Genomic DNA, 24,774 nt, shown 5'->3' on the forward strand with positions numbered 1-24,774 from the left:
CTGTATTCAAAACAAATCAATTTTTTCATCTTAAAGCTTACAAATAACTTTTTTGACTTTCTTCTTTAAAAAAGATACTATTTTCTCCCCAAAAATGAAGACAAATTCTTTTCTTGAATATTTTCCCTATTATTCTTATAATGACTTTTTATTAAATAAAAAAAAATATTTTCTCCAAAGAAGACTTCTTGCAATATAAAAAAAATCTTGAAGAAAAAAAATACTTGTTTTATTTTCTTGAAAAAATATAACCTTTTTTTTTTTTACTCGTAATATTATGCATATATTCTCTTTCTACGACTATCTGAACAGAAGCGTTTTCGCTTCTTTCCTCATTTTTCTTTCTCAGCGCTCCTCAATCCCGCCGCAAGATGGCAGCAATGCAGTGCCATGGATGCTTTAGCTGCTGTCAATCCACCACCGAAAAAGAAAAAGGAGGAAGACGGCGTCGCCTCGAGAGGACGAGAGAAGCGGAGACAAAGCGCGACGGTGAAATCACTCGAAAATACAACAACATGAAAATGTCAAATTTTCGAGCAAGGGAGGAGAGCGAGCGGCGACGGCAACAACGAGATGCAGTTTCCTCCACTCAGATTGTCCAAGGTCTGTTCACTAGTATTCACTTTGGCACGACAAGGCAAGTTTAAATATTGTTAGAGCACAATTCGTACACAAGGCTATTCAAATTGCATTGTTGCCACCTGAAATTACAAGGCACATACAATAATTACATACAATATAAAATGAAAAGAGTTGTACACAAGTAGAGCTGTTTTGAAGTCTTAAGCCAAGGCAGAGATCTGACAGGCAGGGGGCTGAGATGTCCATATTTCCCGATTCTAGTCAGGACTCGAGCAGCAGCAGCATTCTGGATGTAATGCGCTTGTCTTAGAGCTCATTTAGTGAGCCCAGTGCGCAGGCCGTTACAGTAGTCTCACCTGTGGAGACAAACTCATGCATTAGTCTCTCCAAGTCTGTTTTAAACACTATTCCTCTGATTTTGGCAATGTTTTTCAGATAGTAAAAACCTGCTGAAGAGATTGATTTAATGCGGGTGTTACAATTCAAGTCCGAGTCCAATATTACCCCTAGGTTTCTGACAGTAAATCTACAGGCCCATGTCCCAGGCTGTCAGTGACACTCACAGACTTTGGGCAGCCAGTTCAACCGGCTGAATTTGTTCATCCTCCTGTTGATGTTTGGGAGACGTCCACAAATGAACATGGGTACTGCCACTTCATTAAGACTCTGAAATAAAAGCCGGTACCAGTCCCCAACCTGGTGGCTGGGGACCTCTTGGTTAGGCCATTGCGATTGACAGGAGAACTGCCCACTGAATTGCTGGCCAATCGCAGTGCAGGAGGGCGGAACGGCAGAAAGCACTGCTTCATTTTCCCCTTTTTCCCCTCTGCATATTTTTGTTTGAGTTTAAGGTATAACTGAGAAATTCAAGCAGATTGTGTCTGGAGATTTCATTGTGTGTTGCTTGTGTCCTGCAGACATGCAGCAGCCGATTGCTCGTCGAGAAGAACCCACGCCCCCTCATGTTAAAGAGGAAGCGGAGGATGCACTGCCCTTCCACATCAAGAAGGAAGAGGAGGAGGCTGATGTCACCAAGTTTTATTGTATGGGTAAGTGAGAAAAAGTATACAACTGTATAATAAAACTTAAATTAAGTAAAATCCTTGTGTAAGGCAGAGGGAACAAAAATATATTCACGTAGCAATACTGTCACCTAGGGACATTATAGGCTTAACTAATGGACAATAAAAGTAGCTCATTTTTAAATGTTATTTATCCATCCATCCATCCATTTTCTGAGCCGCTTCTCCTCACTAGGGTCGCGGGCGTGCTGGAGCCTATCCCAGCTATCATCGGGCAGGAGGCGGGGTTTATAATGAATTTAATCATAGTCAACAAAATATTGAACGTAATGAAATGCACAAATGTTTATGTAAAAGTGTTTGTTTTACAATTATTTTTTAATTTAATCGTTAACAATAAACAGGTGCACATAAAAGGTTTGGTCTGGTGCTCAATGGAGCACCAGAAGTTGTTGCTTAGTGCCACACTACACGACATGTATTATGATTTCACCGTATCCTGCCTTTTACGATCATTGAGCTACATCTTGTCGAATAAAATCTTGTTGGGGGAGGCGGGACCAGAGAACGTGTCAATGTTACCCGATACAACTGTTACCATGACGGCAACAACAACAATTGCAGCAATTTATTGCGTTACAAAAAAAAGAGCAAAAATGCGGAAGAAACGTGGGAGGTGTCATCCCTGGGTGCTCTGGAGAGGACGTTTTGGGCAGTCCATTTTTCAACGAGAGCTTAATGGAATGTTTGCGTACTTTTAATACCGCTAGCAAGCAAGCACTATAACGTTATGTAGCCATCTAGTGCTAGCACTAGCGTTTGTACGTAAACATGCCGGTGTTCAGTCGATTTATGCTATAAAGTTTCGGTAAACATTGGTCTGTGCGTGTGAATGTTGACGAAGGTTAGCAAGGGAGGCGATTCGCCGTTGCGAGCCACAATCCTATTGGTCGACATCAAGTTGCTATGTCAGAGTGTTCTCGTTGATATGTCACACGACATGGAAGATATTTTAAAAAATGAAACATGTTAAGACTTTTCATTTTGGCATCGTAGAACCAAATCATTGGTCATGGATTATGTCACACGACAAGGAGTTTTGTCGCTCCTGACAAAAATATGTCGGGCCCGATCTGGGAATTCGCCCATGATACCAAATCGGGCCAATAATGGGGCTAAAATCTTGTAGTCTGATCCAGGTATTACAAAACTACTTTCCACTTTTTTCAGTTTACCTTTCCATCGCACAATATAATTGACTTGTGTTTCTCGTGTTCTGCAGATGTCCAGCAGCTGATGGGTCATCAGGAGGAACTTCCCCCTCCACCTCAGTGGTGTAGCTCCAGTTTAGAGCAGGACCATCCACAGTCCTACCATGCTAAAGCGGAAGAGGAGGATCCACAGCCCCCACGTGTTAAGGAGGAAGAGGATGAGTTGCCACTAAATGTGGTTGTTATGAAGCGTGAAGACGATGAAGAAGAACCACCCGAGTGGTCACAGCTTCATCATCACAGTCCAAGTGGAGACCACTGTGTAGGACCACCACCAGACAATCTCTTAGCTCCACTGTCAGACAGTGATGACATGGAAGAACCTTTAAGGAGCGACGCAGACGGTGAAGGTGACGACAAACAATGGGAATGCTATGAAAAGGAAACAACTTTTGGCAGCAAGAAAACTTCACAAACGCATACAAAACGTGTTATCTGCTCAGTTTGCGGTAAAAATGTAGCTAAAGAAAAAATTATTAGACACATGAGAACACACACAGGAGAAAAACCCTTTAGTTGCTCCGTTTGTGGCAAAACATTCTCGTCAAGGGATTATGTAAGCACACACATGAGAACACACACAGGGGAAAAACCTTTTGGTTGTGCATTCTGTAATAAAACATTCTCTCATAAGTCACACGTTATAACACACACGAGAATACACACAGGTGAAAAACCCTATAGTTGTTCAGTTTGTGGAAAAACATTCTCTTCGAAGGATTATGTGAACTCACACATGAGAACGCACACAGGTGAAAAGCCCTTTAGTTGCTCATTGTGTGATAAAACATTCTCACAAAAGCCACATCTGGTAACACACATGAGAACACATACAGGAGAAAAACCCTTTAGTTGTACAGTTTGTGGTAAAAGCTATGCCCATAAGAACAGTTTGACTACACACATGTGGGGACACTGCTAAAAGAGAATAAAGGATTTACAGTAATCCCCGCAAGAACGGGGCACTTCCGCATTTGGGGTAAGGAGACTTGCTAACTTCCGGTCGGCAGCCAAACGCACAGCGATAACAAAGACAGGATCAAACTCTTCAACTCTGTGTGCTGGAATTACGTAACGTTACCATGAACGATGTCGTTTTACCTTTGTAATTGCTAGTTATCCAAGTATTAGGGACGCGATCAAGGGATCCTTATTTAATTAGCCGTTCGCAGTTTCACGGTACATGCAGGTCCGTGTGTACTTAGACTTAACCTTTGAGACACTCAACTCAACTTTGTTTATAGAGCGCTTTGAAAAACAACCGCAGCTGTAACAACTGCTCTCCATAAAGAATGAACATATATAGAATAGAAAGCCTTCATTGTCAGTTTACAGTGCAGATACAATGAAACTGGGGTTTTGAAAGCATAAAACACAACCAATAAAAAAATAAAAATAATGACAAGCCTATACTAGTGGCAGGATCGAGTTTCTCGATCCCCGTGACAGGAGCTTTGTGACGGGAGCGGCTGGCAGTGGCTCGACCGACCAGAGCCAACTGTAGCGCCTAGCGGGGCGGGAGATGGAGACGGAGCTTGTTGTTGCAATAGGGAAACTGTCTTGGCGAATGTTAACTTTCAGTCTCCCTTGTAGTACCGGGTCACTGTTAAAAGTTTTTTAAATAAAAAGGAGAGTTGAATTGCTCAACATAATTGGTGACACACCACAGTGTTGGCTGAAAGAGCTATCCCTCAGTCTTGAAAAAGTAAAAAACCTTACATGATATTTCGACCTCGAAAGTACCAGCACAATATACTGTACAGGGGAACCGCGATATAACGGACTCGGGGACAGGGGGCGTCCAATATAGCCGATTGTCCGTTACATTGAAGCACTTTTAATTTGTCGCCATATGCAGTCATATTACTGCACAGTACAGAATTATTGTTTTATAGTTTGTTTTTTTCCGCAGCTTCTAACACCCGGTACAGTACAAAGTTATTGTAAATAAATTACCATGCTGGTGTGCTTGGTCATGCTGACATTGTTGACTTTGTCAACAGCAGTTTAAGTGACAAATGGAAATTATTTTTGGACACATTGTTGGGTCCCGACAGTCCACTGAGGTTCCACTGTTCCTACTATACAACCCCACGTTGTCACACTTTTAAAGAATGAGGTTGTTTTTCCGTCAGATGGTGTCACAGACAGACACTGGAAAATTGTACTCTCCCAACCTTTCTACCGGAAATGCTAAATGGTCCATTTTGAACAAATCAGACCCAATCTTGTTTTTATTGAGTTTTATTCTTCCGAAGAGCTGTAAATGCTTGCTTTTGATGTGCACTACACTACAATTCATTGTTGTCATCTTCATCGTACTGCACAGCTGATTCATCATCTTCTCCACTCAGTTTTCATTCACTGCCGATGATTTACTCGTCTTCTTTGTAGAGGCCTTCCCTTAGAAAGTGATGTGCTACTGTGTGTGTGTTTGTGTTTGTGTGCGTGTGTGTGTGCGCATGTGTAGAAGTGTTTTCTAAATACTTCTGGACCTAACACTGTGTTCTCAAAATGTGAACATCATGTGTGAAAGGGTACAAAGGAGTAGAAAACATACAGTTCATGTACTGCCATGAGCCATTTTTTTATGTATGTTTTATTATTTGCTATACATTCTGACCTCTTTGTAGCTATTTTTCTTCCTCTACTGTCTAATCTTGAGCAATAATCAATACAGCCTCAAGATGGCGACCGGTCAACGTCAGGGATGCTTACCCCATTGACATAAACTATATACATGGACCCCGCCTTGTCCTAATGTTTTACATGATCGCTTATAAATACCAATGTATGTATTACAAAGTGTCTATAATAACCAGATCCTTAAATGTAGATGTGACAACTGGGTTTTCTGATTAAAGAGCACTAACCTTTACTTTGAACTGATTTGGATGAATCATTTCTATATTCTGTGATTTGTATTTATTTAACTAATAATGGCAATCATTCTATAATATAAATAAATAAAAATAACAACAGACTTTTTGTCCTGCACTGGGGAAAATGGGGGAATGTGATGGAAAACAAAAGTTTTGAAATATCACTACTTTTAAACAAAATGCTAACATTACAGAATTTCATCAATTCAAATAATACTGACATTCCAAGGGTTAAAATTCATCCATCCATCCATCCATCCATTTTCTACCGCTCATCCGAGGTCGGGTCGCGGGGGCAGTAGCTTCAGCAGGGACGCCCAGACTTCCCTCTCCCCAGCCACTTCATCCAGCTCTTCCGGGGGGGATCCCGAGGCGTTCCCAGGCCAGCCGAAAGACATAGTCTCTCCAGTGTGTCCTGGGTCGTCCCCGGGGTCTCCTCCCTGTGGGACATGCCTGGAACAATCTTACAGGGGATTCTGCAAGATGTTCCCAGCAGACCCTCACAATACGCTTGGGCCTGCCACGTCGGACCGGCATCTTCCCCCACCATCGGAGCCCCTCCGCCCCTCTCTTCACTCGAGTGTCCAAGACATCGGGGCCGCAAATCCAATGACACGACCACAAAGTCGATTTTACAGCCAAATTTTGTGCTAGTGCCACAAGGGTGATAATGCGTCAACCTAGTAGAAAAGACCTGAGTAAAATACTATTTTAAATCACTAAAAGGTGCAAAATTGCAGCAAAAACAAGCTTTAAACAGTCAAAAAAAGATTGCTCCCCCCTCAAAAATAATTACTGAGGCTCCGAGAATGATATAGTACATAAATTGTTGGAATTTCTTATTTGCCTTCTCAAATGGCTTTGTTGTAATATTAAAACTCTTGAGGGGGGGGTTAAAAATTCTAAAAAAAAATGTAAAATCTGGTAATATAAATTTTTCCTCTAAAAAAACGTTAGAGTACGACTTTCTTCTTGATTCGTCTTGAGAATATACTTTTTCCTCTAAACAAAGGGAGGTTTTTCTTCGTAATATTAAAACGTTTTTTAATATTGGTCATTTTTTCCTCATTATATGACAGTATTTCCTCAATGAAAATCTTTATAGTCATAATATTAAATCTTTTTTCTTGATATTAAAATCATAGTAATATATTTTTTTGTCAAATATAAGAACTACAAAAAAAATATTAATATTATTATTATTGTTATTATAATTCCTTTAATCTCCTTTCTCGCCGTAATTATTACCGTCTCAAGATGGCGTCCGTGCAGTTCCTTGGCTGGTTTCGCCGCTGTCAGAGCATTCGGGACTGCACCAATTGAAAACGTACCTTGATTTACAAGTTTTTCGAGTGGCGAGCTGTTGCTTAGTCGATTTATTTTTTTTCCTTCGTGTCATGAGCCAAAATGTTCATTACGAGCAAGCTTTGGATTCGGCACCGCAGTGAAAAAAAGGAACGGAGTAATTAAGGTATTGTCATGCGTTTGTATGTGGGCAAGGAGAGCCACCGTCGCCCACGCCCTTTCAGCCTTTTATTGAACGGCACAAGCAGTCAAATGCAAAACGAGAACAATCACAACTCACTCCCAGACGCTCACACGTCACGCAGACTCACCAACCAGCCACTTATCACTGACTTCGGATTTCCAAACTAGTTATCTATCAATTTGTTGTGTATATGTAATAATGTGAGGCGATTGTACATTTATAGGGGTTCACTGTCACAACGTATGCATAGGAGTAAGTAGAGTTACGAACTTGGTCACTTTCAACTCGTAGGTCGAGGTACCACTGTTGTCAAATTAAAAATGACAATTGCACAAACGACGCCCACAAAATGTCACATATCTTGGCACTGACTGAGCTCTTCATTTTGGGAAAGTCCCGCATAGATAGTTTGTCTTCTTTTGGGGAAATGAAGAATGCAAAAAAGTGCAACCATAACAGTTCTAATACTTTGAAATGACGTCAGTCAGTTCTGTCAAAAATCAAGGATCGTAAATCATTTTTTTTACTACCTTACTACTTCATGTTTCTAGCTAAAATATCAAAATTTCTTCACTTTAAATAACCTACAACCCACTGGTTGAGAATCACTGTATGAGAAAATCTCAAGCACTTTCAGAAAGATTACACTACCCTCATGCTATGTCATGCTTTCTCATGCTCTCACTCTGTGTTTCTTTTTCAGGCTATTGTGTAACACACTGCTGTCGCAACACTGGTGGGAGCACCAACACGGAGCAAAGAATTCACTTGAAGTTCCTGGTTAAGTTGGGTAAGGGCCCGACCGAGTGCGTCAAGCTCCTCCGAGAGGCGTACGGAGAGGACTCCATGTCACGGCCGCGTGTCTTCGAGTGGCACATGCGCTTCAAGGGAGGCCGCGAGCAGGTGGAAGACAACCCCAAGTCGGTGCGGCCTTCTACGACAAGGACAGCGGAGAACATTGACAGGGTGAGGCAGCTGATGCGGAGCGATTGCGCGTTGACGGTGCGGACCATCGCGGAAGAGCTGGGCATCAACCGGGAGTCTCTGCGGACCATGCTGGCTCATGAGCTGAGGATGCGCACGGTGTGCGCCAAGTGTTCGTCGGACGAGCAGAAGGCGCGCCGTGTTAGCGTTTGTCGAGACTTGCTGGAGAAGATCCAGGATGAACCAGAGTTCCTGGGCCGGATTGTCACTGGATATGAAACATGGCTCTTCCAGTATGACCCGGAAACTAAAAGACCAAGAGTCACCCAGACCTAAAAAGGTGCATGTGTCCAAACCAAAGATCAAGGTGATGCTGATGGTGTTCTTCGATCAGAAGGGCATGGTCCATCATGAGTTTCTTCCCCGTCAGTCAGCACTTCTACCAACAGGTCTCTCCACTGGCTCCTCAACTGGATCAGGTGCAGCAGACGAGCTCCTTGGCTGCTCTACTGCGACGCCGCGCTCGGTATTGCGAAGCAGTCCTCGACCGACCAACACATTGCCACTCTCAAGTACCTGCCGTATTCGCCAGATCTCGCTCCGTGCGACTTCTGGCTCTTCCCCAGGCTGACTGTCGTGCTCAAAGGAAGTCATTTCTCCAACCCAGAAGAGCTGAAGGCCGCCGTGACCAGGGAACTGAGGGACCTCCACGAGAAGGACTTTGCCGACTGCTTCCGTGGCTTGCAGAAGCAAATGTAGAAGTGCATTAACTCTCGGGGTGACTACATTGATCAATGATTGTGAGTCTTGTCTTTTATTTAAATAAAGCAAGCAGCCAGCTGCAGCACACACTCGCTAGCCATATAACTAGAGCCAGTGCAACGAGCAACGCGCAAGGGGAGTCAGTCAAAGGGCAGCCTGAATACCCACACTCGCTGGCAAGAGCCAGCCTGCAGGGCGACACGGACGAAAGAAGAGATAGCCAAACACCAGCCGGAACGCGCACTCACCGTTGAAAAGAAACCTACTGTTACACATATATTGGCTGGTGAAATGACGATAGATGGCCAGATGCCGGCTGGGATGCGCACACTCGGTGGTGAGATCAAGTCCGCTGTCGCGCATACTCGTCCCGATGAGATAACAAGAGTAACTTGCAGAGCAACACGGAAGAAAAGAAAGCCAAACTCTAGCTGGAAGATGTGCACTCGGTCAAGATTTAGCCTGCTGTTCCACGCACACTTCTCGGCGTGATGACAAGAGCCCACCCGGTGAGTGACTCAGAAGAAGAGACAGCCAAACCCCGGTCAGATCATCCCACTGTTACGCATGCGCTCACCGGCGAGTTTCAACCCGCTGTTGCACCCACACTTTCCAGCGTGATGATGAGAGTCAGCCCACAAATCATCTCTTTTAAGACACCTGGGAAGTTTTGGGATTGTAAAAAGTGCATATGCCTCCTATCATATTTACGAGGCAGGGCGGCTATGGCTCAGTTGGTAGAGCTGGTCGTCCACCGACTGAAGTGTCGATGGTTTGAATCCTGGCTGTGACTGTCCATGTCAAAGTGTCTTTTGGCAAGACCCTAAACCCTAAGTTGCCTCCAGTTGGCATTGTAAATGAGAAACTGTTCTCAGTTCACCTAACTGGATCAACAAAAGAATAATAAGAGACAAGTCAAAGCCAAAATGATGACTTAACTCCGAGAGAGAACGTACTTAAAAAGCAGTAAAGCTGTACTGAGACTAAATCAGCCATAGCCCTAAGCAAGAATAGTGTGTTGTTGTGTTACATGTAAATTTTTACAATCGTGGTATTTATTATTATTTTTTTTTTTAGGGTTTCATGTAATTTGTCCACGAAGTCATTCCGTAGATGTACAAAATAGCTGTCTGTATACGCAGGCGTACTATGATTTTTCTGGCATACAAATATTTCATAATTTAAAAAGGTGGCCTTAACAGTTGTTTTTTTTCCTTTGTAAGATTAAATCTATAATTCATATTTTCAGTGTAATAATAAAATACGGCATTAAGATAACACTTCGACAAACAATGGGGTGTATGACGTCATCAGCCGCGCGACTGTAGTCATTTGATGAAATCTCCTAACAGCCACGGCCAGCTTCGTGAACACCGCCGCTTCGGTATCATTTATCAAACAAATTTATTATTATTTCTTCAAACCGCCACAATGTGGAAAGAGTTGGACGAGGAAGAGGATGAACCTTGTCGAGCGAGAGAGGAGAGCCAAGTGAAACAACGAGATCCGGAAGCAGTTTCCAAGACTCGAATTGTGCTACACATGGAAGGTAACATGGAATGTTCACCAGCCTTCTAACTTCATCGTCTTACGTGTGTCATTTAAAAATTTCCTGGAACATCAATAGAAATACGAATGTTTCAGTACTGTGGTAGACTTGTTTTCTTGGAGAGCTTGTACAGCGCAAACGCACGGAATGCAGCACACTACAAGGTCGGCAACCATCCATCCATCCATTTTCTGAGCCGCTTCTCCTCACTAAGGTCGCGGGCGTGCCGGAGCCTACCCCAGCTGTCATCGGGCAGGAGGCGGGGTACACCCTGAACTGGTTGCCAGCCAATCGCAGGGCACATATAAACAAACAACCATTTACACTCACATTCACACCTACGGGCAATTTTAGAGTCTCCAATTAATGCATGTTTTTGGGATGTGGGAGGAAACCGGAGTGCCCGGAGAAAACGCACGCAGGCACGGGGAGAACATGCAAACTCCACACAGGCGGGGCCGGGGATTGAACCCCGGTCCTCAGAACTGTGAGGCTGACGCTCTAACCAGTTGTCCACTGTGCCGCCGGAGGGGAACCAAACACACAAAATGAGGAAAAACGCGTGGTGGTCGTCACCGGTGCTCTGGAGAGGACGTTCATTGAGCTCTGTTCACATACTTTTAATTCAATACGGCTCGTAGGCAAAACGTTATGTAGCCTAGCAAGCTAATGCTAACACTAACGGTTGTTCGTAAACATCCCGGCATGATGTAGAATCATGCTCTAAAGCTTTGGTAAACGTTGGTTTGTGCGCATGAATAAATGTTGACAACGGCAAGCACGGGGGGGGGGGGGGGAATCTTATTGGTCGACGTCAAGGTTCGCTGTCGTTATCGTTGATATGTCACACTACACGGAAAATATTCCCAAAAATCAAACATGCTAGACTTTTCATTTTGGCATCGTAGGGCTAAATCGTTGGTCGTGGATTATGACACACTACAAGAAGTTTTGTCGTTCCCGAAAAAAATATGTCAGGCCCTAGCTAGGAAATCGGCTGCGATAGCTAATCGGGGCTAAAATCCTTTCGTCTGATCTAGGCATTAGCCGTACTGCAGTCCGTGCACCTGCTCAATGCGATTTATCCTCTCTCTTGCAAGGAATACAACCAAAAAACTTGTTGGTTTATTACCTGAAAAATACTGCCACAATTTAGGATTTTATTTCTGTCATGGCAAAAAAAAAGTTAGAATACATAATAATGTTGGTAGACTTGGTGTAGCAGCGTGTGCCGAATTGCCAGAGGATGAGTGTCACAGCAAAGGGTCTGAATACTTATGGCTGTGTCATATTTCAGTTTTTCTTTTTTTAATAAATCTGCAAAAATTTCAGCAATTCCATTTTTTCTGTCAATATGGGGTGCTGTGTGTACATTGAGGTGGAAAAAATGATTAGATGATTTTAGCAAATGGCTGCAATATAAAAAAAATGTAACTCTTTCCGTACCCACTGTATATTTATACTAATATTACCAATAGTTGTATATCTACGGTATTTAATCTAATATTTTATTTTTGTTATTAATAGTTTTTTAAAATATTTTTCTCGTCTTTCCATAATGTTTTGGTATTTTTGCCTAATATTGTTTTGAGTAATGTATTTTTTTTTTTTTTTTTTTAATGTAAAGTTTTTTTTTTCTTCTAATATTAGTGTATAATTAAATTTATATTTTCTGTTTTCTCCCTATTATTTTCCCTAATACTTTTCAAATATTGTATTTTTTGTCAAATTATTTTGTTTCCTATCATTTTGGTATATTTTGTAATGTAATTGTATTTTTCATCGAATATTTTTTTCAAGTATTATCTTGCTACATCAGTTTTTTTACTTTCAAATTAGTCCTAATTTTTTTTTGTTTCTAATGTTAATATATTTTTCACCTTATATTTTTATATTCCTTCCCTAATATTTATCAGAAGTATATTTTTTAAAATAATTATTTTCCTATAAGTTTCGATAAGTTTTCTGCTTTACATAATATTTCGGTATTTTTCGCTTGTGTCCTGCAGACACCCAGCAGCGGATTTCTTGTCGAGTCAAAGAAGAAGAGGTGGCGTCACCGACCCCTCATGTTAATGATGACGAGGAGGATCGACAGCCCCGCCACGTCAAAGAGGAAGAGGAGGAGTTCCCACTGACTGTCGTCGTCGTGAAGGGTGAAGACGACGAAGACGAACCGCCTGAAACGTCTCAGCTTCATCACTGCAGTCCGAGGAGAGACCACTGCAGAGGACCACCGTTGTCACATAGTGACGACGTAGAAGATACCAGCGACACAGGCGATGACGACAACAAACTCTCAGAAACGGAGACGAGCAAAGGACGCTTCAGCTGCTCCAACTGCGGCAAGAGTTACGCATACAAGTGCAGCTTGACACGACACATGCAGACACACACGGGGGAAAAACCCTTTGTGTGTTCCATTTGCGGCACCAAATTCGTCCGAAAGGTGGCGCTGATCGCGCACGCCGCCGCGCACACCGGAAAGAAGTCATTTGTGTGCTCCCAGTGCGGGAAGAGCTACTCTTACCAGAGCAGTCTAAATGCGCACATGCAGACGCACAACGCTGAGAAGCCCTTCAGTTGCTCGGTGTGCGGCGAAGGCTTCATTCAGAAAGTAGCCTTGATTGCGCACACGACAACGCACACCGGAGAGAAGTCGTTCTCGTGCTCGGTGTGCGGTAAAACCTTCTCTTATAAGAGCAACTTGAATATACACATGCGCACGCACAAGGAGGAAAAGTCCTTCAGTTGTTCGGTTTGCGATAAGAGATTCTACCTAAAGTCTATTATGGTGTTACACATGAGAACGCACAGTGGGGAAAAACCTTTTAGCTGCTCCGTTTGTGGTCAGAGGTTCACACGGAAGGTGAATATGATTAAACACAAGAGATCACACATGGAACTAAATAAGACTGCTGATGTTTTCAATTAAATCTGAAAGTTTTATTTCGAATCCATTGTGGTGGTGTATAAGGTACAAGACTATGTATATGTTCAATGTCTATTAAAGTTCTCATACATAGAAATATGCTCAGTAGTAGTTTATTGTTTGTTTTTGGGAATTAAATCAGGAAACAATCTTGTCTTTTGTAATTTCAATAATATCTTTGCAAAAAGAGCGAGCAAGTCAAGAGAGGTTCCAGATGCTTTGTGTGTCTGCCTGTCTCTGAGGCGCACACGGAAGAGCAATGCCTACTTAAACTGTAAAAATGGAAGGAAAATGAGGAAAAGAAAGGTTATTTACATCTTGTCCTTTAGAGGAAAGGGAGGTTGGTACAAGAATCAAATATTATAGACTATATTTTGTCATTTTGCCATAACATGTTTTATCATATTGTGATTATTTTTATTCTGTTGTCTTTATTACAAATATGAATGTTTTATATTCTCTTGGATTCTTGTTTTATTTAATGTCACAACTGAAAAAAGTTCCTTCATATATTACACATAAGCTTTTATAAGTAATTTGTATCCTTTATGGTGTTCCTTTCCTCCGGTACCTTTTTTAATCGTCAATACTGCAGAAAGATGGCAGCTGTGAGTGAGGACTCCGAGATTTTTTTTTTTATCTCTACAAGTACCGTCACAAGTGTGTTGCTCATATTATTTTCAATATCCATGGCAACAGTCGTTCTAAATACCGCAGCAAGATGGCGGCCGCGCAACGCCGCAGATACTCTACCGCGTCCAACCACCACCGATGAAGAAAAAGGCGGAAGTGTACGTCGCTAAGGCTTCGAGACAACGAAAAAGAGCAAATCCAGTGAAAAAGTATCAACATGTTGAAAGAGTTTGTAAGGGAACGGCTAATTGCGGCCGCTGACGAAATATTCGTGTTGTTTGAAAAAACAATAGCGTCGTATGAGGAGGAACTTTGTCGGAAAAGAGAGGAGAACGAGCGACAACGACGTGAACTCGATGCAGTCAGCAAAACACACGTTGTGATGCACGACGAAGGTTTGTTCACATTTCCACGCAACCATTTAAGTTTGGCCAGTAAACTCAACATTATTAGTGTCTGTAAAATATGCTGTAGTCACATGAAAACGCGTCTACAAGCAAAACTAAGCAAAAGGTGGCGCTATAGCACTAAGTTTATTTGTGCCGTTCCTGCAAGGCTCGATAACAATGCTAAAAAATGGGCACTTAAATATAAGCACTTAATAGGATTAAGACGAGGTCCCGGTAGCAGTTTACTTTTACTATGTATTTGTTATTAATGGGCTGAAATGCTTCTGACCTCATGATTTGCAAGCCAGAACCCAAAAGTTTGCACACAGTCCATACAGTAAAATAAGTACTTTATAGTAATGAAAGATATAAACTTACATTTACGAACGTGTTGTTCTATTTAAGTCCACTTAGCAATTGTAGCTGACAGGTTATTACTTGGATTTTTTTTAAATTTATTAGAAAACGTTCTCAGTCCACCATAATAAGAAATATAAAAAATACAGTCACGGTAGTGCACTGACTTAAAAGTTTAGTTCGTTGCGTGACCACGCTTGTAACTCAAAAAACTTGTAACTCATCTAAAGTCATATTTATGCATTTCAAATAAATGGAAATGCCATTTATTTGCTCCAGCCTCCCAGGAAAAATCAACAGAAATGTTTGTAATGTGTTTTTGAATAACAAAATTAGCACTCGTCTACATTGTTGTACGTTATAAAACATACAGTGATAACTTAAATAGAATTTGATACCTGGGATAGGCTCCAGCACGCCCATGACCTTCGTGAGGAGATGCGGAAAAGGAAATGGATGGATGGATGGATGAATAAACAGTTAGTGCATCATGATTTCATGCACTAACTGAACATTCAAAGTCCCCACATTCAGTTCTAGGCTCTGTGTTTTCCTCTTCTCTTTCTGCCGAAGAACCCGCTTTCCACCTCTTCTTCTTCTTCTTCTTTGACTTCGACTTCGACCCACAGTAGCTGAATTTCCAACAGCGCCCTGCAGGTTGACGGCGCCGGTGGCGGACGTTGTTAACCCGGGCCACGACCAATCCGGTATGGAATTCTTTGGATGAACGCTCATATTTGTTTGGCAAGGTTTTAAGCCGGATGCCCTTCCTGACGCAACCCTCTGCATTTATCCGGGCTTGGGACCGGCCTACAGTTTGCACTGACTTGTGCCCCCCATAGGGCTGCATTGCATGAAATCATGATGCACTAACTGTTTAATCAATCTGTTGTTTTACATCTATGTTTTAATATTATTTAGCATTATTTCTATTTGAGTGCATTAGTTTAAGCAAAACACATTATTGTGTACAGCTAAAGTTTGTCCCTTCGATTATGCCGTGGCTTTCGCCCCTCTCCTCAAGTGTAATCTGTTGCGACATACATTTATTTTTCACATTTTGAAGAGAGATACCGTAAATGCAGGCATGTCATTTTTTTCCTGTTTCCTCATTAATAGTTATCATACAATGCACCCTGCTATGTGACTACTGCACGCATGTACATTGCAATGACGATGCTCAAACGATATATTGTGCAGCCCTATTACATGTTCACAAATGTCACTGCATTGTGTTGCTTGTGTCCTGCAGACATCAAGCAGCTGACAGCTTGTCAAGAAGAACTTCAAGGAAGAAGCTCCAATTTAGAGCAGGAGGCTCCACAGCTTTCCCACGTTAAAGAAGAGGAAGAGGAGGATCCACAGCCCCTCCATGTTAAAAAAAAGGACAATAATGAGCAGGAGGAGGCACTGAGCATCATCGTCGTGAAGAGCGAAGACAACGAAGACAAACCACCCGAGTCGTCGCAGCTTCATCATCGCAGTCCAAGTGGAGTCCACCGTGGAGGACAAACACCAGACCACCTCTTAGCTCCACTGTTACACAGTGACAACATAGAAGAACCTTCGAGGAGCAACGCAGACCGCGAAGGTGACTGCAAGCGTAAAGCAAATTTTACCTGCTCTCTGTGTGGGAACATCTATTCTTATAAGTGCCAGCTGACTACGCACATGAGAACACACAGTGGAGAAAAACCCTTCAGTTGCTCAGTGTGCCATAAACGATTCACCCAAAAGGTAAACATGTTGACGCACATGAGAACACACACTGGAGAGAAACCTTTCACGTGCTCGGTTTGTGGTAAAAATTATTCCTACAGGAGTAACTTGAACGATCACATGTGCACGCACAAAGAGAAAACCTTCAGTTGCTCGGTTTGCGGTAAAAAATTCACTCAGAAGGCAAACATGGTGACGCACATGAGAACGCACACGGGGGAAAGACCCTTCATGTGCTCGTTTTGCGGCAAAACCTTCTCTCAAAAACCCACCATGGTGACACACATGAGGGTTCACACGGGGGAAAAACCTTTCAGTTGCTCCATTTGTGGTAAAAGCTTCTCCCACAAGAGCAATTTGAACGTGCACATGCAGTCGCACACAGGAGAAAAACCCTTCAGTTGCTCGATTTGCGGTGAAGGATTTATCCTCAAGGTGGCTTTGATCGCGCACACAGCAACGCACACTGGAGAGAAAATGTTCACGTGTTCACTTTGTGGTAAAAGCTTTGCATACAAGAGTAATTTGAATGCACACATGCGGAGACACAAGGAAGAAGGTAGTAGCAGTTGCTCACTTGATGGTGAATTGACGTGATCAAGGGTTCATTTTTGTGCTATCATAGTTGGAAAAAAGTAGTTTTATTGTGTAAAAGGTACAAAAGCATTATAAAACTTTCCTTGACTGTGAATGTTGTATATTCACTGCATCTGGAAAGTATTCACAGCACATTTCTACATTTTGTTATGTTATAGTTTCATCCAACCTGAGGGAACTTGAGAGGTGCTGCAAGAGGAATGGGCGAAACCGCCCAAAGCTAGGTGTGCCAAGCTTGTGGCATCATACTCAAAAAGATTTCAGGCTGATTGCGGTGCATCAGCAAAGTACAGTAGTGCCTTGAAATATGAGTCACCTGACTTAAGAGCTCGGGCGTGCCTGTGACCCAAGTAAGGATAAGCGGTACGGAAAATGGATTGACCTGAAAGCAAAGATTTGAGATACGAGCGCTCTATGGTGGCAGTGAACTCAACTCAACTCACTTCACAACATCCAGCAGTTTGGTAGATGTTGAACAATTCTTCTTTCAGTCGAAGTTTACTGTCAAACTAAACATAAAACAAAGAGAATTACACTTTGTGTATTTAAAATAACCACATAACTTTGCCTTAGGAAAGCAATGCAAAATGCCATAAATTCATTAACAAATAGAATCGTGCTGCAGTGTAAGTGTGTCACCCTTTAAGCAATGGATATTTAAACACAAATGGTGGAGCAGCGCATGCAGACAGATAATATAACATTACCCACAGGCATATCTTCTTTATTCTCTGTGAAGAATGACTGATATTACTGAGGGTTACTGACAAGTTGTGTATTAATGTATACAGTAGACCCCTGCAGTTCGCGGTGGATAGGGACTGGGCCTTACCGAAAATAGCAAAAATCTGTGAATAATTGATGCTCAATATAATAGCCATGGGGAAAAAAAATTTAAAATCTTTTTTTAGAATTTCTTTCCCCAGAAAAAAAACCGTGAATAAGCGAGACGTAGGGAAAAAATACTGCCAATGAGCCGTTTTTGCGAAAAAAGGGGTAGACTCCCCGCACGTTCCCCAAAAACAAAAATAAAACAAATATGTAAAAAAAAAAAAAAATCTGTGAATAGGTGAATCCGCGGATGCCGAATCACAACTAGGTGGGGGTCCATTGTATCTGTATTATACTGCCCTCAGGTGGCCAAGGCATGCACACCAAAAGGAGCAGCACAATGTCGATTGAATTTAAGCCATTTAAAAAAAATTCTCTACATTCTATTGAAAGCTTGTATCAAATATAACTTTTGGTGCCCCCTAAGCTTGAATTCTGCATTACAACAAAAGAACAGCTGTCGCTTCGATATGACGTAGGCAATGCATGTTATGCCCCTTGAATGTGATTCTACATTTTTATTATGTTATGAAAGACAGCCGGTAGGGAAAAGGATGGCTTGTTTGGAAGAAGTAATTCTTGTTAATTCCCTATCATTGCTGCATTTTGTGGCTGCACTGTTTGGTGCTCAATTTTGTGTATTTTACATCAGGAAAGCTCTAGGTCCTCAGGAATATGGAGCTGAAGTGTGGACTTGTGGCAGTTATTTTGTTCTTTTTACATCAGAGCCTGTCTGCGCTTGTGATGAAGATAGCAGACATAAATATCCCAGGCAGTAAAACTACAGACAGAGCGAGTACTTCCCTATTATTTGTATTTTGTGTTTGTGCTTTTTGTATTTTACATCAGGCACCTTGTTGGGCAGATAAAGGCCTGAGACAGACGTTGAATCGTTTGCGGCAATTATTTTCGTATGATTGTTTTCGTTTACATCGTTTTATTGTATGATTATTTTCTGCTACAGAAGCTCAAAATAATATGTTCAGTGAGCTTTTTACAACCGCGTTCATCATTTCTGTGTTGTCATTTCCGGTACGTCATTTGCGCTGCGCCACCGACTGGGCCAGCACAGAAAATGAATCGGGCATCTACTACATATTTGAAAAAATGCTGAAAAATATAGCAAGAGGTTTGAGGAGCTTAGGGGCTGACAGGCTTAATAAGTATTGTGCCATCTCCTCTAGTAGTGGCTTAGGTTAAAATGTCTTTTTAACAAAAACAAATGTGGATTGCAGGTTTAATTCTTTAATTACTGTATGTTTTTATAAAGTCAAGTATTATAAAGTGCAATGTTATAAACTGATTAAAAATATTTTGGGGGGCTGGAGCTGTAACTGATTAATGGCATTTCCATTCATCCATCCATCCATCCATCCATTTTCTGAGCCGCTTATCCTCACAAGGGTCGCGGGAGTGCTGTAATGTAATGATGTAAACAGCCAGCATTAACACATCACTAAAGTCTCTGGGTAAATAAAACGGCCAGCACTTTACCATCAGCGCTTCAACATCCTTCGAGCAGTGTTTCTCCATCACCTGAACATCCGCACACCATTTGTTGTTAACGTAGACTCGAACTCCCCACGTTAGTTTTTACCCGAGGTAATGGACATCTGCTCCGTCCACTGGGGGTTGGTGCATTAGCGGCATGTCGGTAATCCTCAGAAGCGCTACGGCTGCTCGTGGTAGGCTAACAAGTTAGCCGAAGGATACGCCAAGTTGTTTTATTTTGAAGGCCTGACGTTAGCAGCTACAAGATGTTTGACTCCGATGATGTTGCCTTAGTGTTGCATAGCAGACCAGAAGGGTAATTGTTTCCTGTGTATGTTTTTTTTAATTTGGAAAAAAAAAATGTTGTGTGTAGAAGTTTGAGGAAAAAGATGAATTTGATCCAATAACCCAAACTGCTGTACATAAATTGTGGAAAAATTGAAGTGCTGTGAATACTTTCTGGATGTACTGTGCATCATATATTCTGCTGTCTTTGTTGCACGTTTTATATTATAATATTATCTCATTCTCATTCTTATTTAATATTGCAATTGCAACATTTGTATGTTTTTATGTCTACACGTACAATCATAAGTCACATTTTGTGTGCGTTTGTGTGTTGGCATATGTACTCTCAATTGTAATGAAGCTTCATTAAATCAAGGTGGTGTTAATAAATTATGTTTGTGATGTACTGGTTGTATGGCAAGAGCCAATGAATGGACTGAAACATTCCAAGTCACTTTACGTGACGATATAAAATACACGTAAAGAAAAATGTTTCCGAAGTTTCTGATGCCTGAATGTTTGCAGTTTTTATTTTTTCCAACCATTTTTTCCCCCGAGTTTCTTTTCCTTTGGAAGTTCCACACTGTGAACGCTGTGGATCGTCCTCTGTTGCTCACGTTCTTTGCAATAAAAATGACAGCGCTCCTTTCTTCCTCGGGTCTCTTTTACTCTTGAGTCGCCTTAAGTACCGCAGCAAGACGGCGGCCGTGGGACGCCATGTATACATTAAAAAAAACGGTGTAAGTTCAAGACTGGCGTTCTATTGGACCTGACCATATACTCTTAAAGTGTTAGTGTCAACTGTAAAAGTAAAAATAATTTACATGTAGCACCATAAGTCATTTTTATGTATGTTTTATTCTTTGCAATAAAGACTATTTTTTCCTCTACACTTAATTAGATTTGAAGCCGTTGTCTTTACCGTTGCAAGATGGCGGTAATTTGTTGCCACAGATGCGCACTTTATGGAAATCAAATCTTCCCCCAATATAAATTATTTCCTAAACAAATTTGGCATTCACATTAAATAATTAAAATTAATTGAAAGCCTAAAGGAACCGACTCTCCATAAGCGTGGTTCTCTAATCCGTAGTTCTCAAAGTATGGCACGAGTACCACTAGAGTCCCTCTAGTGGTACGCCAAAGAATCAATGTCCAAGTTCAGTTCATTTTTATTTAACTTTTATTTTCAATACATTTGTATTTAATATTTATGATGCTGGTTTTAAAATAAGGTACAAGTGTTATTTACTTTTATGTGCAATATATTTTAACTTGATCATTATTTAAGCACAGTCTTATTTTTACTCCCCTATATTCAAGCACAATGTTCATATTCAAACTTTGCATAATGTTGCATTGGCTTACAATAATATTAAATATACTTTTTAGTAATAAACCCTCCGTCTGTTTTAGAGCCCTACTACGGTCATATATTTTAATGTTGGTCATGATAGTGGAGGGCTAAGTATTTTTGTTTTGCTACTTGGTGTAAAAAGTTTGAGAACCACTAACATCCTGAAGGAATGTTAAGCTAAATATAGCCTGATTTTATTTACATTACTTTATTTCTGTCTTATCTGATTCTTGCTTTAGTTTTTTTTGTCTATTTGTCTATCATATGTTGATCCTATGGCTATTGCTCCCTTGGCAGTTAAGTTAACATTTTATGAAAAGTGATTCTTGCCATGTTCGTAATGTTGTATTATTGTTAAATAAAGCTTTTTTTTTTTTTTTTTAAATGTAATCCACCACCGAAGAAGAAAAGGCGGAAATGTGATTCTCTTTGAGACGGACCGGGGGGGGAAAGCCAAGCAAAATCGAGTGAAAAAGAAAAATCCTCAAAATGTTGAAAGAGTTGGTAAGGGAGCGACTCATCGCGGCCGCCGACGAAATCTTTGGGCTGTTTGAAAAAACGATCGCGTCGTACGAGGAGCAACTTCGTCGAGCGAGAGAGGAGAGCGAGCGACACCGACGACAACTGGAAGCTGTTTGCAAGACTCAAATTGTGATACGTGTACAAGAAGGTTTGTTCGCATTTTCACTCAACGTTTATTTTGGTTAATAAGATTAACAATACTGGTGTCTTGAAAATATATACACACAAACGTCTCCAGGCAAAACGAAGCAAAAGGTAGCCCCACTTTCTGAAACCTTATTTTATCCTATTTGAGGCTTTTTCGGAAATATCTTATATTTATGTAGCGCCTTTCAAGGAACCCAGGAACACTTAATAATAACTGGAAATTGGATTTACTGGAAAATTGTGAGCCAAATAGCTGGTGAACATTTTTCCACCCTCTAATTGGTTGGTCAGAGCAAGCCAAGTTCAACGAGCAAAGCAAGTCTGGAGCGATCTGCACATATACATTTAATAATCAGCATGTCTCGTGAGTAGGATGTGTGACACTTAAATGTTCTATGTTTTTTTGTCACGTTATTAGCTAAATGTTCTTGTGAACTGCACCAATATGATTTACATGGCACAGGTGTAATGTGATAATTGTGGTATCAAATTCCAAGTGGAGCTCTTGTAGGCTGAAATGTGGGCATTTTCAGGGAGACACAGATGACAGCACATGACCGCTGCGGTTTTTCGTAGTCCAGCCATCCATTTTAAATACCGCTTATCCTCACTCGGGTTGCGGGCGAGCTGGAGCCTGTCTGTAAAGCAAATATATAGATTTCTGCCATGTTCATCTAAATGAGTCACTTTGGTGTGTGATCAACTGCCTGGCTCCATTTGATTGGTCTAATGGAGTCAAACATCCCTAAGTAGTTATATTGGAGTGGTGGAACAGTCTCGTGACACTAGTCTACTAAAAAAGCTTACAGTTTAGATAATGAATACCTGTTGATAAAAATAAAAGTAGCAGGTGAAATGTAGTTCAATTTAACGGAGTCAAAGTAGTTTACTTAATTAAATATAACAGAGTAAATGTACCTCGCTAGTACCCACCTCTACTTGAGACTTACTTAAGACTTGTACATAGGTGACTTACTGTGTGCCCATGTCTGGTTGCTTGTGTCTGGCAGGTAAACTTGGGGAGAGCTCCAGTGTGGAGCAGGAGGATGCGCAGTCCCCTCACCTTAAAGAAGAAGAGGAGCATCCAGAGCCCTCCCATGTTAAGGAGGAAAAGGAGGAGGCTGACGTCAGTGATTTGCCACTGACCGTCGTCATCGTGAAGAGTGAAGACGATGACAACCCGTCCGAATCGTCACAGCTTCATCATCACAGTCCAAGTGGTGACCACTGTGGAGGACCACCAACAGACAACCTCTTAGCTCCGCTGTCACATGGTGACGACACGTTAGAACTTTCGAGGGGCGACACAGACTGCGATGGAGACGACCTGCGCAAAGAACGTTTTACCTGCCTGATTTGTGGCAAAAGCTACTCCTATAAGTGCAACTTGACTCTCCACATGAGAACGCACACAGGAGAAAAACCCTTTTGTTGCTCAGTTTGTGGTGAAAACTTTTCCAGTAAGTACAGTTTGAATGTACATACGCGAACCCACACTGGAGAGAAACCCTTTAGTTGTTTAGTGTGTGGTAAGATGTTTACCCAAAGGGCACACATGCGGTCGCACATGAGCACGCACACCGGAGAGAAATCCTTTAGCTGCTCAGTATGTGGTAACAGATTCTCTCGAAAGATTCACATGGTGTCACACATGAGGAAACACACGGGAGAAAAACCTTTTAGCTGCTCAGTTTGCCGCGAAGGATTTATTTCGAAAGTGGCTTTGATTGCGCACACGGTAACGCACACCGGTGAGAAACCTTTCACTTGCTCAACTTGCGGTAAAAGCTTTTCCTACAGGAGTAACTTGAACGAACACATACGCACACACAAAGAAAAACCCTTTAATTGTTCAATTTGCGATAAGAGATTCACTCAGAAGGTGAACATGGAATCACACATGAGAACGCACACGGGAGAAAAACCTTTCACTTGCTCGTTTTGCGGAAAAACCTTCTCTCAAAAGCCCACCATGATCACACACATGCGAATACACACGGGAGAAAAACCTTTCCGTTGCTCCGTTTGCGGCGAAAGCTTTGCGCAAAAGGTCTCGTTGACGGGACACGAACGAATGCACACAGGAGAAAAGCCCTTTGCTTGCTCGGTTTGCAGCAAGAGGTTCTTTCTCAAGGCAAACATGGTGTCACACATGAGAACACACACAGGAGAAAAAGCTTTTAATTGCTCAATATGTGGTAAAAACTACTCTCATAAGAACAAATTTAAAGCACACATGCAGACACACAATGTTGAATAAAAGTTAACCTGCCCATTTATGCTATAACATACACATTTTTTTTAACATATTACAAGGAAATTGACTCTGCGATTGCCTTCCACTGGGCTACTATCTTGTCATATGTAAAACAATGTGAAAATAATTCCTCATGTCTGTTTCTTGGTAGAAGTAACACACTTAAAAATAGTTGCTGGACGGGTAGAAAAAGTTGCTAAATATAGCGACAAAATCGCTAAGTTGGCCACACTGCAGCGCTCCTCTCTGTTCGCAGCTATGGTGGAAGCAGTCCGCCTCAGCTGGACACGCTTTGAACTATGGAAGCTGTTAAAACAATCAATGAAAGAAAAAACAATCATCGTGACAAATAAACATTAATAAGGGATAACGTCTATTAACTGCCCAGCCCAATTATGAGCCTTTCATTACAGTTCCTCTGAAGTTTTATTTGTTTTCAAACTCACAGGCCTGACGTCCAAGTTGTTCTAATCACATTTCCTCATTGTAATGTAAGTGCGAACTATCTGTTTTCAAAGTGTAACAGTAAAATGTCATGTTTAGAAAAAGAGAACCAAACAGAAAACAAATATACCAATGCACGTTGTGTATATATATACTGTAGTATGTTATTGTATGTTATTAATGTACAGGAAAAATAACGTTATAATTAGTGTACAATAACATGTGAATGTCTTGTATTTTGTAATATTTAAATTGACGAACAAGTCAAATGTCATGTTTGTTCCTCTCACATGCTTTTACAATAAAGACCCTTTGGATTCTGCCCGCTT

At 41.5% G+C, this 24,774-nt stretch overlaps 5 protein-coding genes across 6 annotated transcripts; all 5 read left to right on the forward strand.

Moving 5' to 3' along the window:
- The first annotated feature begins 371 nt into the window (after positions 1 to 371).
- LOC133474817 (zinc finger protein 350-like) lies at positions 372 to 5,753 on the forward strand. The gene is made up of 3 exons (XM_061766863.1): positions 372 to 603; positions 1,500 to 1,631; positions 2,887 to 5,753. Exons 1-3 carry the CDS (start codon positions 372 to 374, stop codon positions 3,795 to 3,797), a joined length of 1,275 nt encoding a protein of 424 aa, XP_061622847.1. The 3' UTR covers positions 3,798 to 5,753.
- A 1,261-nt stretch (positions 5,754 to 7,014) lies between these two features.
- Positions 7,015 to 9,014, forward strand: LOC133474818 (protein GVQW3-like). The gene is made up of 2 exons (XM_061766864.1): positions 7,015 to 7,051; positions 7,950 to 9,014. The coding sequence occupies exons 1-2, from the start codon at positions 7,015 to 7,017 to the stop codon at positions 8,504 to 8,506; spliced, it is 594 nt and encodes a 197-aa protein (XP_061622848.1). The 3' UTR covers positions 8,507 to 9,014.
- A 1,220-nt stretch (positions 9,015 to 10,234) lies between these two features.
- On the forward strand, positions 10,235 to 13,877 carry LOC133475797 (oocyte zinc finger protein XlCOF6.1-like). Its single transcript, XM_061769223.1, has 2 exons — positions 10,235 to 10,481; positions 12,491 to 13,877. The coding sequence occupies exons 1-2, from the start codon at positions 10,268 to 10,270 to the stop codon at positions 13,414 to 13,416; spliced, it is 1,140 nt and encodes a 379-aa protein (XP_061625207.1). The 5' UTR covers positions 10,235 to 10,267; the 3' UTR covers positions 13,417 to 13,877.
- A 214-nt stretch (positions 13,878 to 14,091) lies between these two features.
- On the forward strand, positions 14,092 to 20,367 carry LOC133475776 (zinc finger protein OZF-like). 2 transcript variants are annotated; one of them, XM_061769182.1, is made up of 3 exons: positions 14,092 to 14,441; positions 15,422 to 15,499; positions 16,045 to 20,367. In XM_061769182.1, exons 1-3 carry the CDS (start codon positions 14,264 to 14,266, stop codon positions 17,106 to 17,108), a joined length of 1,320 nt encoding a protein of 439 aa, XP_061625166.1. In that variant the 5' UTR covers positions 14,092 to 14,263; the 3' UTR covers positions 17,109 to 20,367. The 2 variants fall into 2 exon arrangements, with proteins under 2 accessions (XP_061625166.1, XP_061625167.1); XM_061769183.1 differs by lacking the exon at positions 15,422 to 15,499 and having other exon boundaries at positions 14,120 to 14,441.
- A 1,113-nt stretch (positions 20,368 to 21,480) lies between these two features.
- Positions 21,481 to 24,772, forward strand: LOC133475767 (zinc finger protein OZF-like). Its single transcript, XM_061769159.1, has 2 exons — positions 21,481 to 21,745; positions 22,755 to 24,772. The coding sequence occupies exons 1-2, from the start codon at positions 21,565 to 21,567 to the stop codon at positions 24,002 to 24,004; spliced, it is 1,431 nt and encodes a 476-aa protein (XP_061625143.1). The 5' UTR covers positions 21,481 to 21,564; the 3' UTR covers positions 24,005 to 24,772.
- The last annotated feature ends 2 nt before the right edge of the window (positions 24,773 to 24,774 follow it).

Source organism: Phyllopteryx taeniolatus, chromosome 3 (assembly GCF_024500385.1).
Source record: "Phyllopteryx taeniolatus isolate TA_2022b chromosome 3, UOR_Ptae_1.2, whole genome shotgun sequence".
NCBI lineage: Eukaryota > Metazoa > Chordata > Actinopteri > Syngnathiformes > Syngnathidae > Phyllopteryx > Phyllopteryx taeniolatus.

Bases quoted from the DNA above. Each gene is read 5' to 3' on its own strand.
- LOC133475797 (XM_061769223.1), top strand. From the start codon at position 10,268: ATGAAATCTCCTAACAGCCACGGCCAGCTTCGTGAACACCGCCGCTTC. The intron at 10,482-12,490 runs GTAACATGGAAT...TGTGTCCTGCAG, and splicing joins AATTGTGCTACACATGGAAG to ACACCCAGCAGCGGATTTCT.
- LOC133474818 (XM_061766864.1), top strand. From the start codon at position 7,015: ATGGCGTCCGTGCAGTTCCTTGGCTGGTTTCGCCGCT. The intron at 7,052-7,949 runs GTCAGAGCATTC...TTTCTTTTTCAG, and splicing joins CCTTGGCTGGTTTCGCCGCT to GCTATTGTGTAACACACTGC.
- LOC133475767 (XM_061769159.1), top strand. From the start codon at position 21,565: ATGTTGAAAGAGTTGGTAAGGGAGCGACTCATCGCGGCCGCCGACGAA. The intron at 21,746-22,754 runs GTTTGTTCGCAT...TGTGTCTGGCAG, and splicing joins TGTGATACGTGTACAAGAAG to GTAAACTTGGGGAGAGCTCC.
- LOC133474817 (XM_061766863.1), top strand. From the start codon at position 372: ATGGCAGCAATGCAGTGCCATGGATGCTTTAGCTGCTGTCAATCCACC. The intron at 604-1,499 runs GTCTGTTCACTA...TGTGTCCTGCAG, and splicing joins CTCCACTCAGATTGTCCAAG to ACATGCAGCAGCCGATTGCT. The intron at 1,632-2,886 runs GTAAGTGAGAAA...CGTGTTCTGCAG, and splicing joins CACCAAGTTTTATTGTATGG to ATGTCCAGCAGCTGATGGGT.
- LOC133475776 (XM_061769182.1), top strand. From the start codon at position 14,264: ATGTTGAAAGAGTTTGTAAGGGAACGGCTAATTGCGGCCGCTGACGAA. The intron at 14,442-15,421 runs GTTTGTTCACAT...TTCGACCCACAG, and splicing joins CGTTGTGATGCACGACGAAG to TAGCTGAATTTCCAACAGCG. The intron at 15,500-16,044 runs GTATGGAATTCT...TGTGTCCTGCAG, and splicing joins CCCGGGCCACGACCAATCCG to ACATCAAGCAGCTGACAGCT.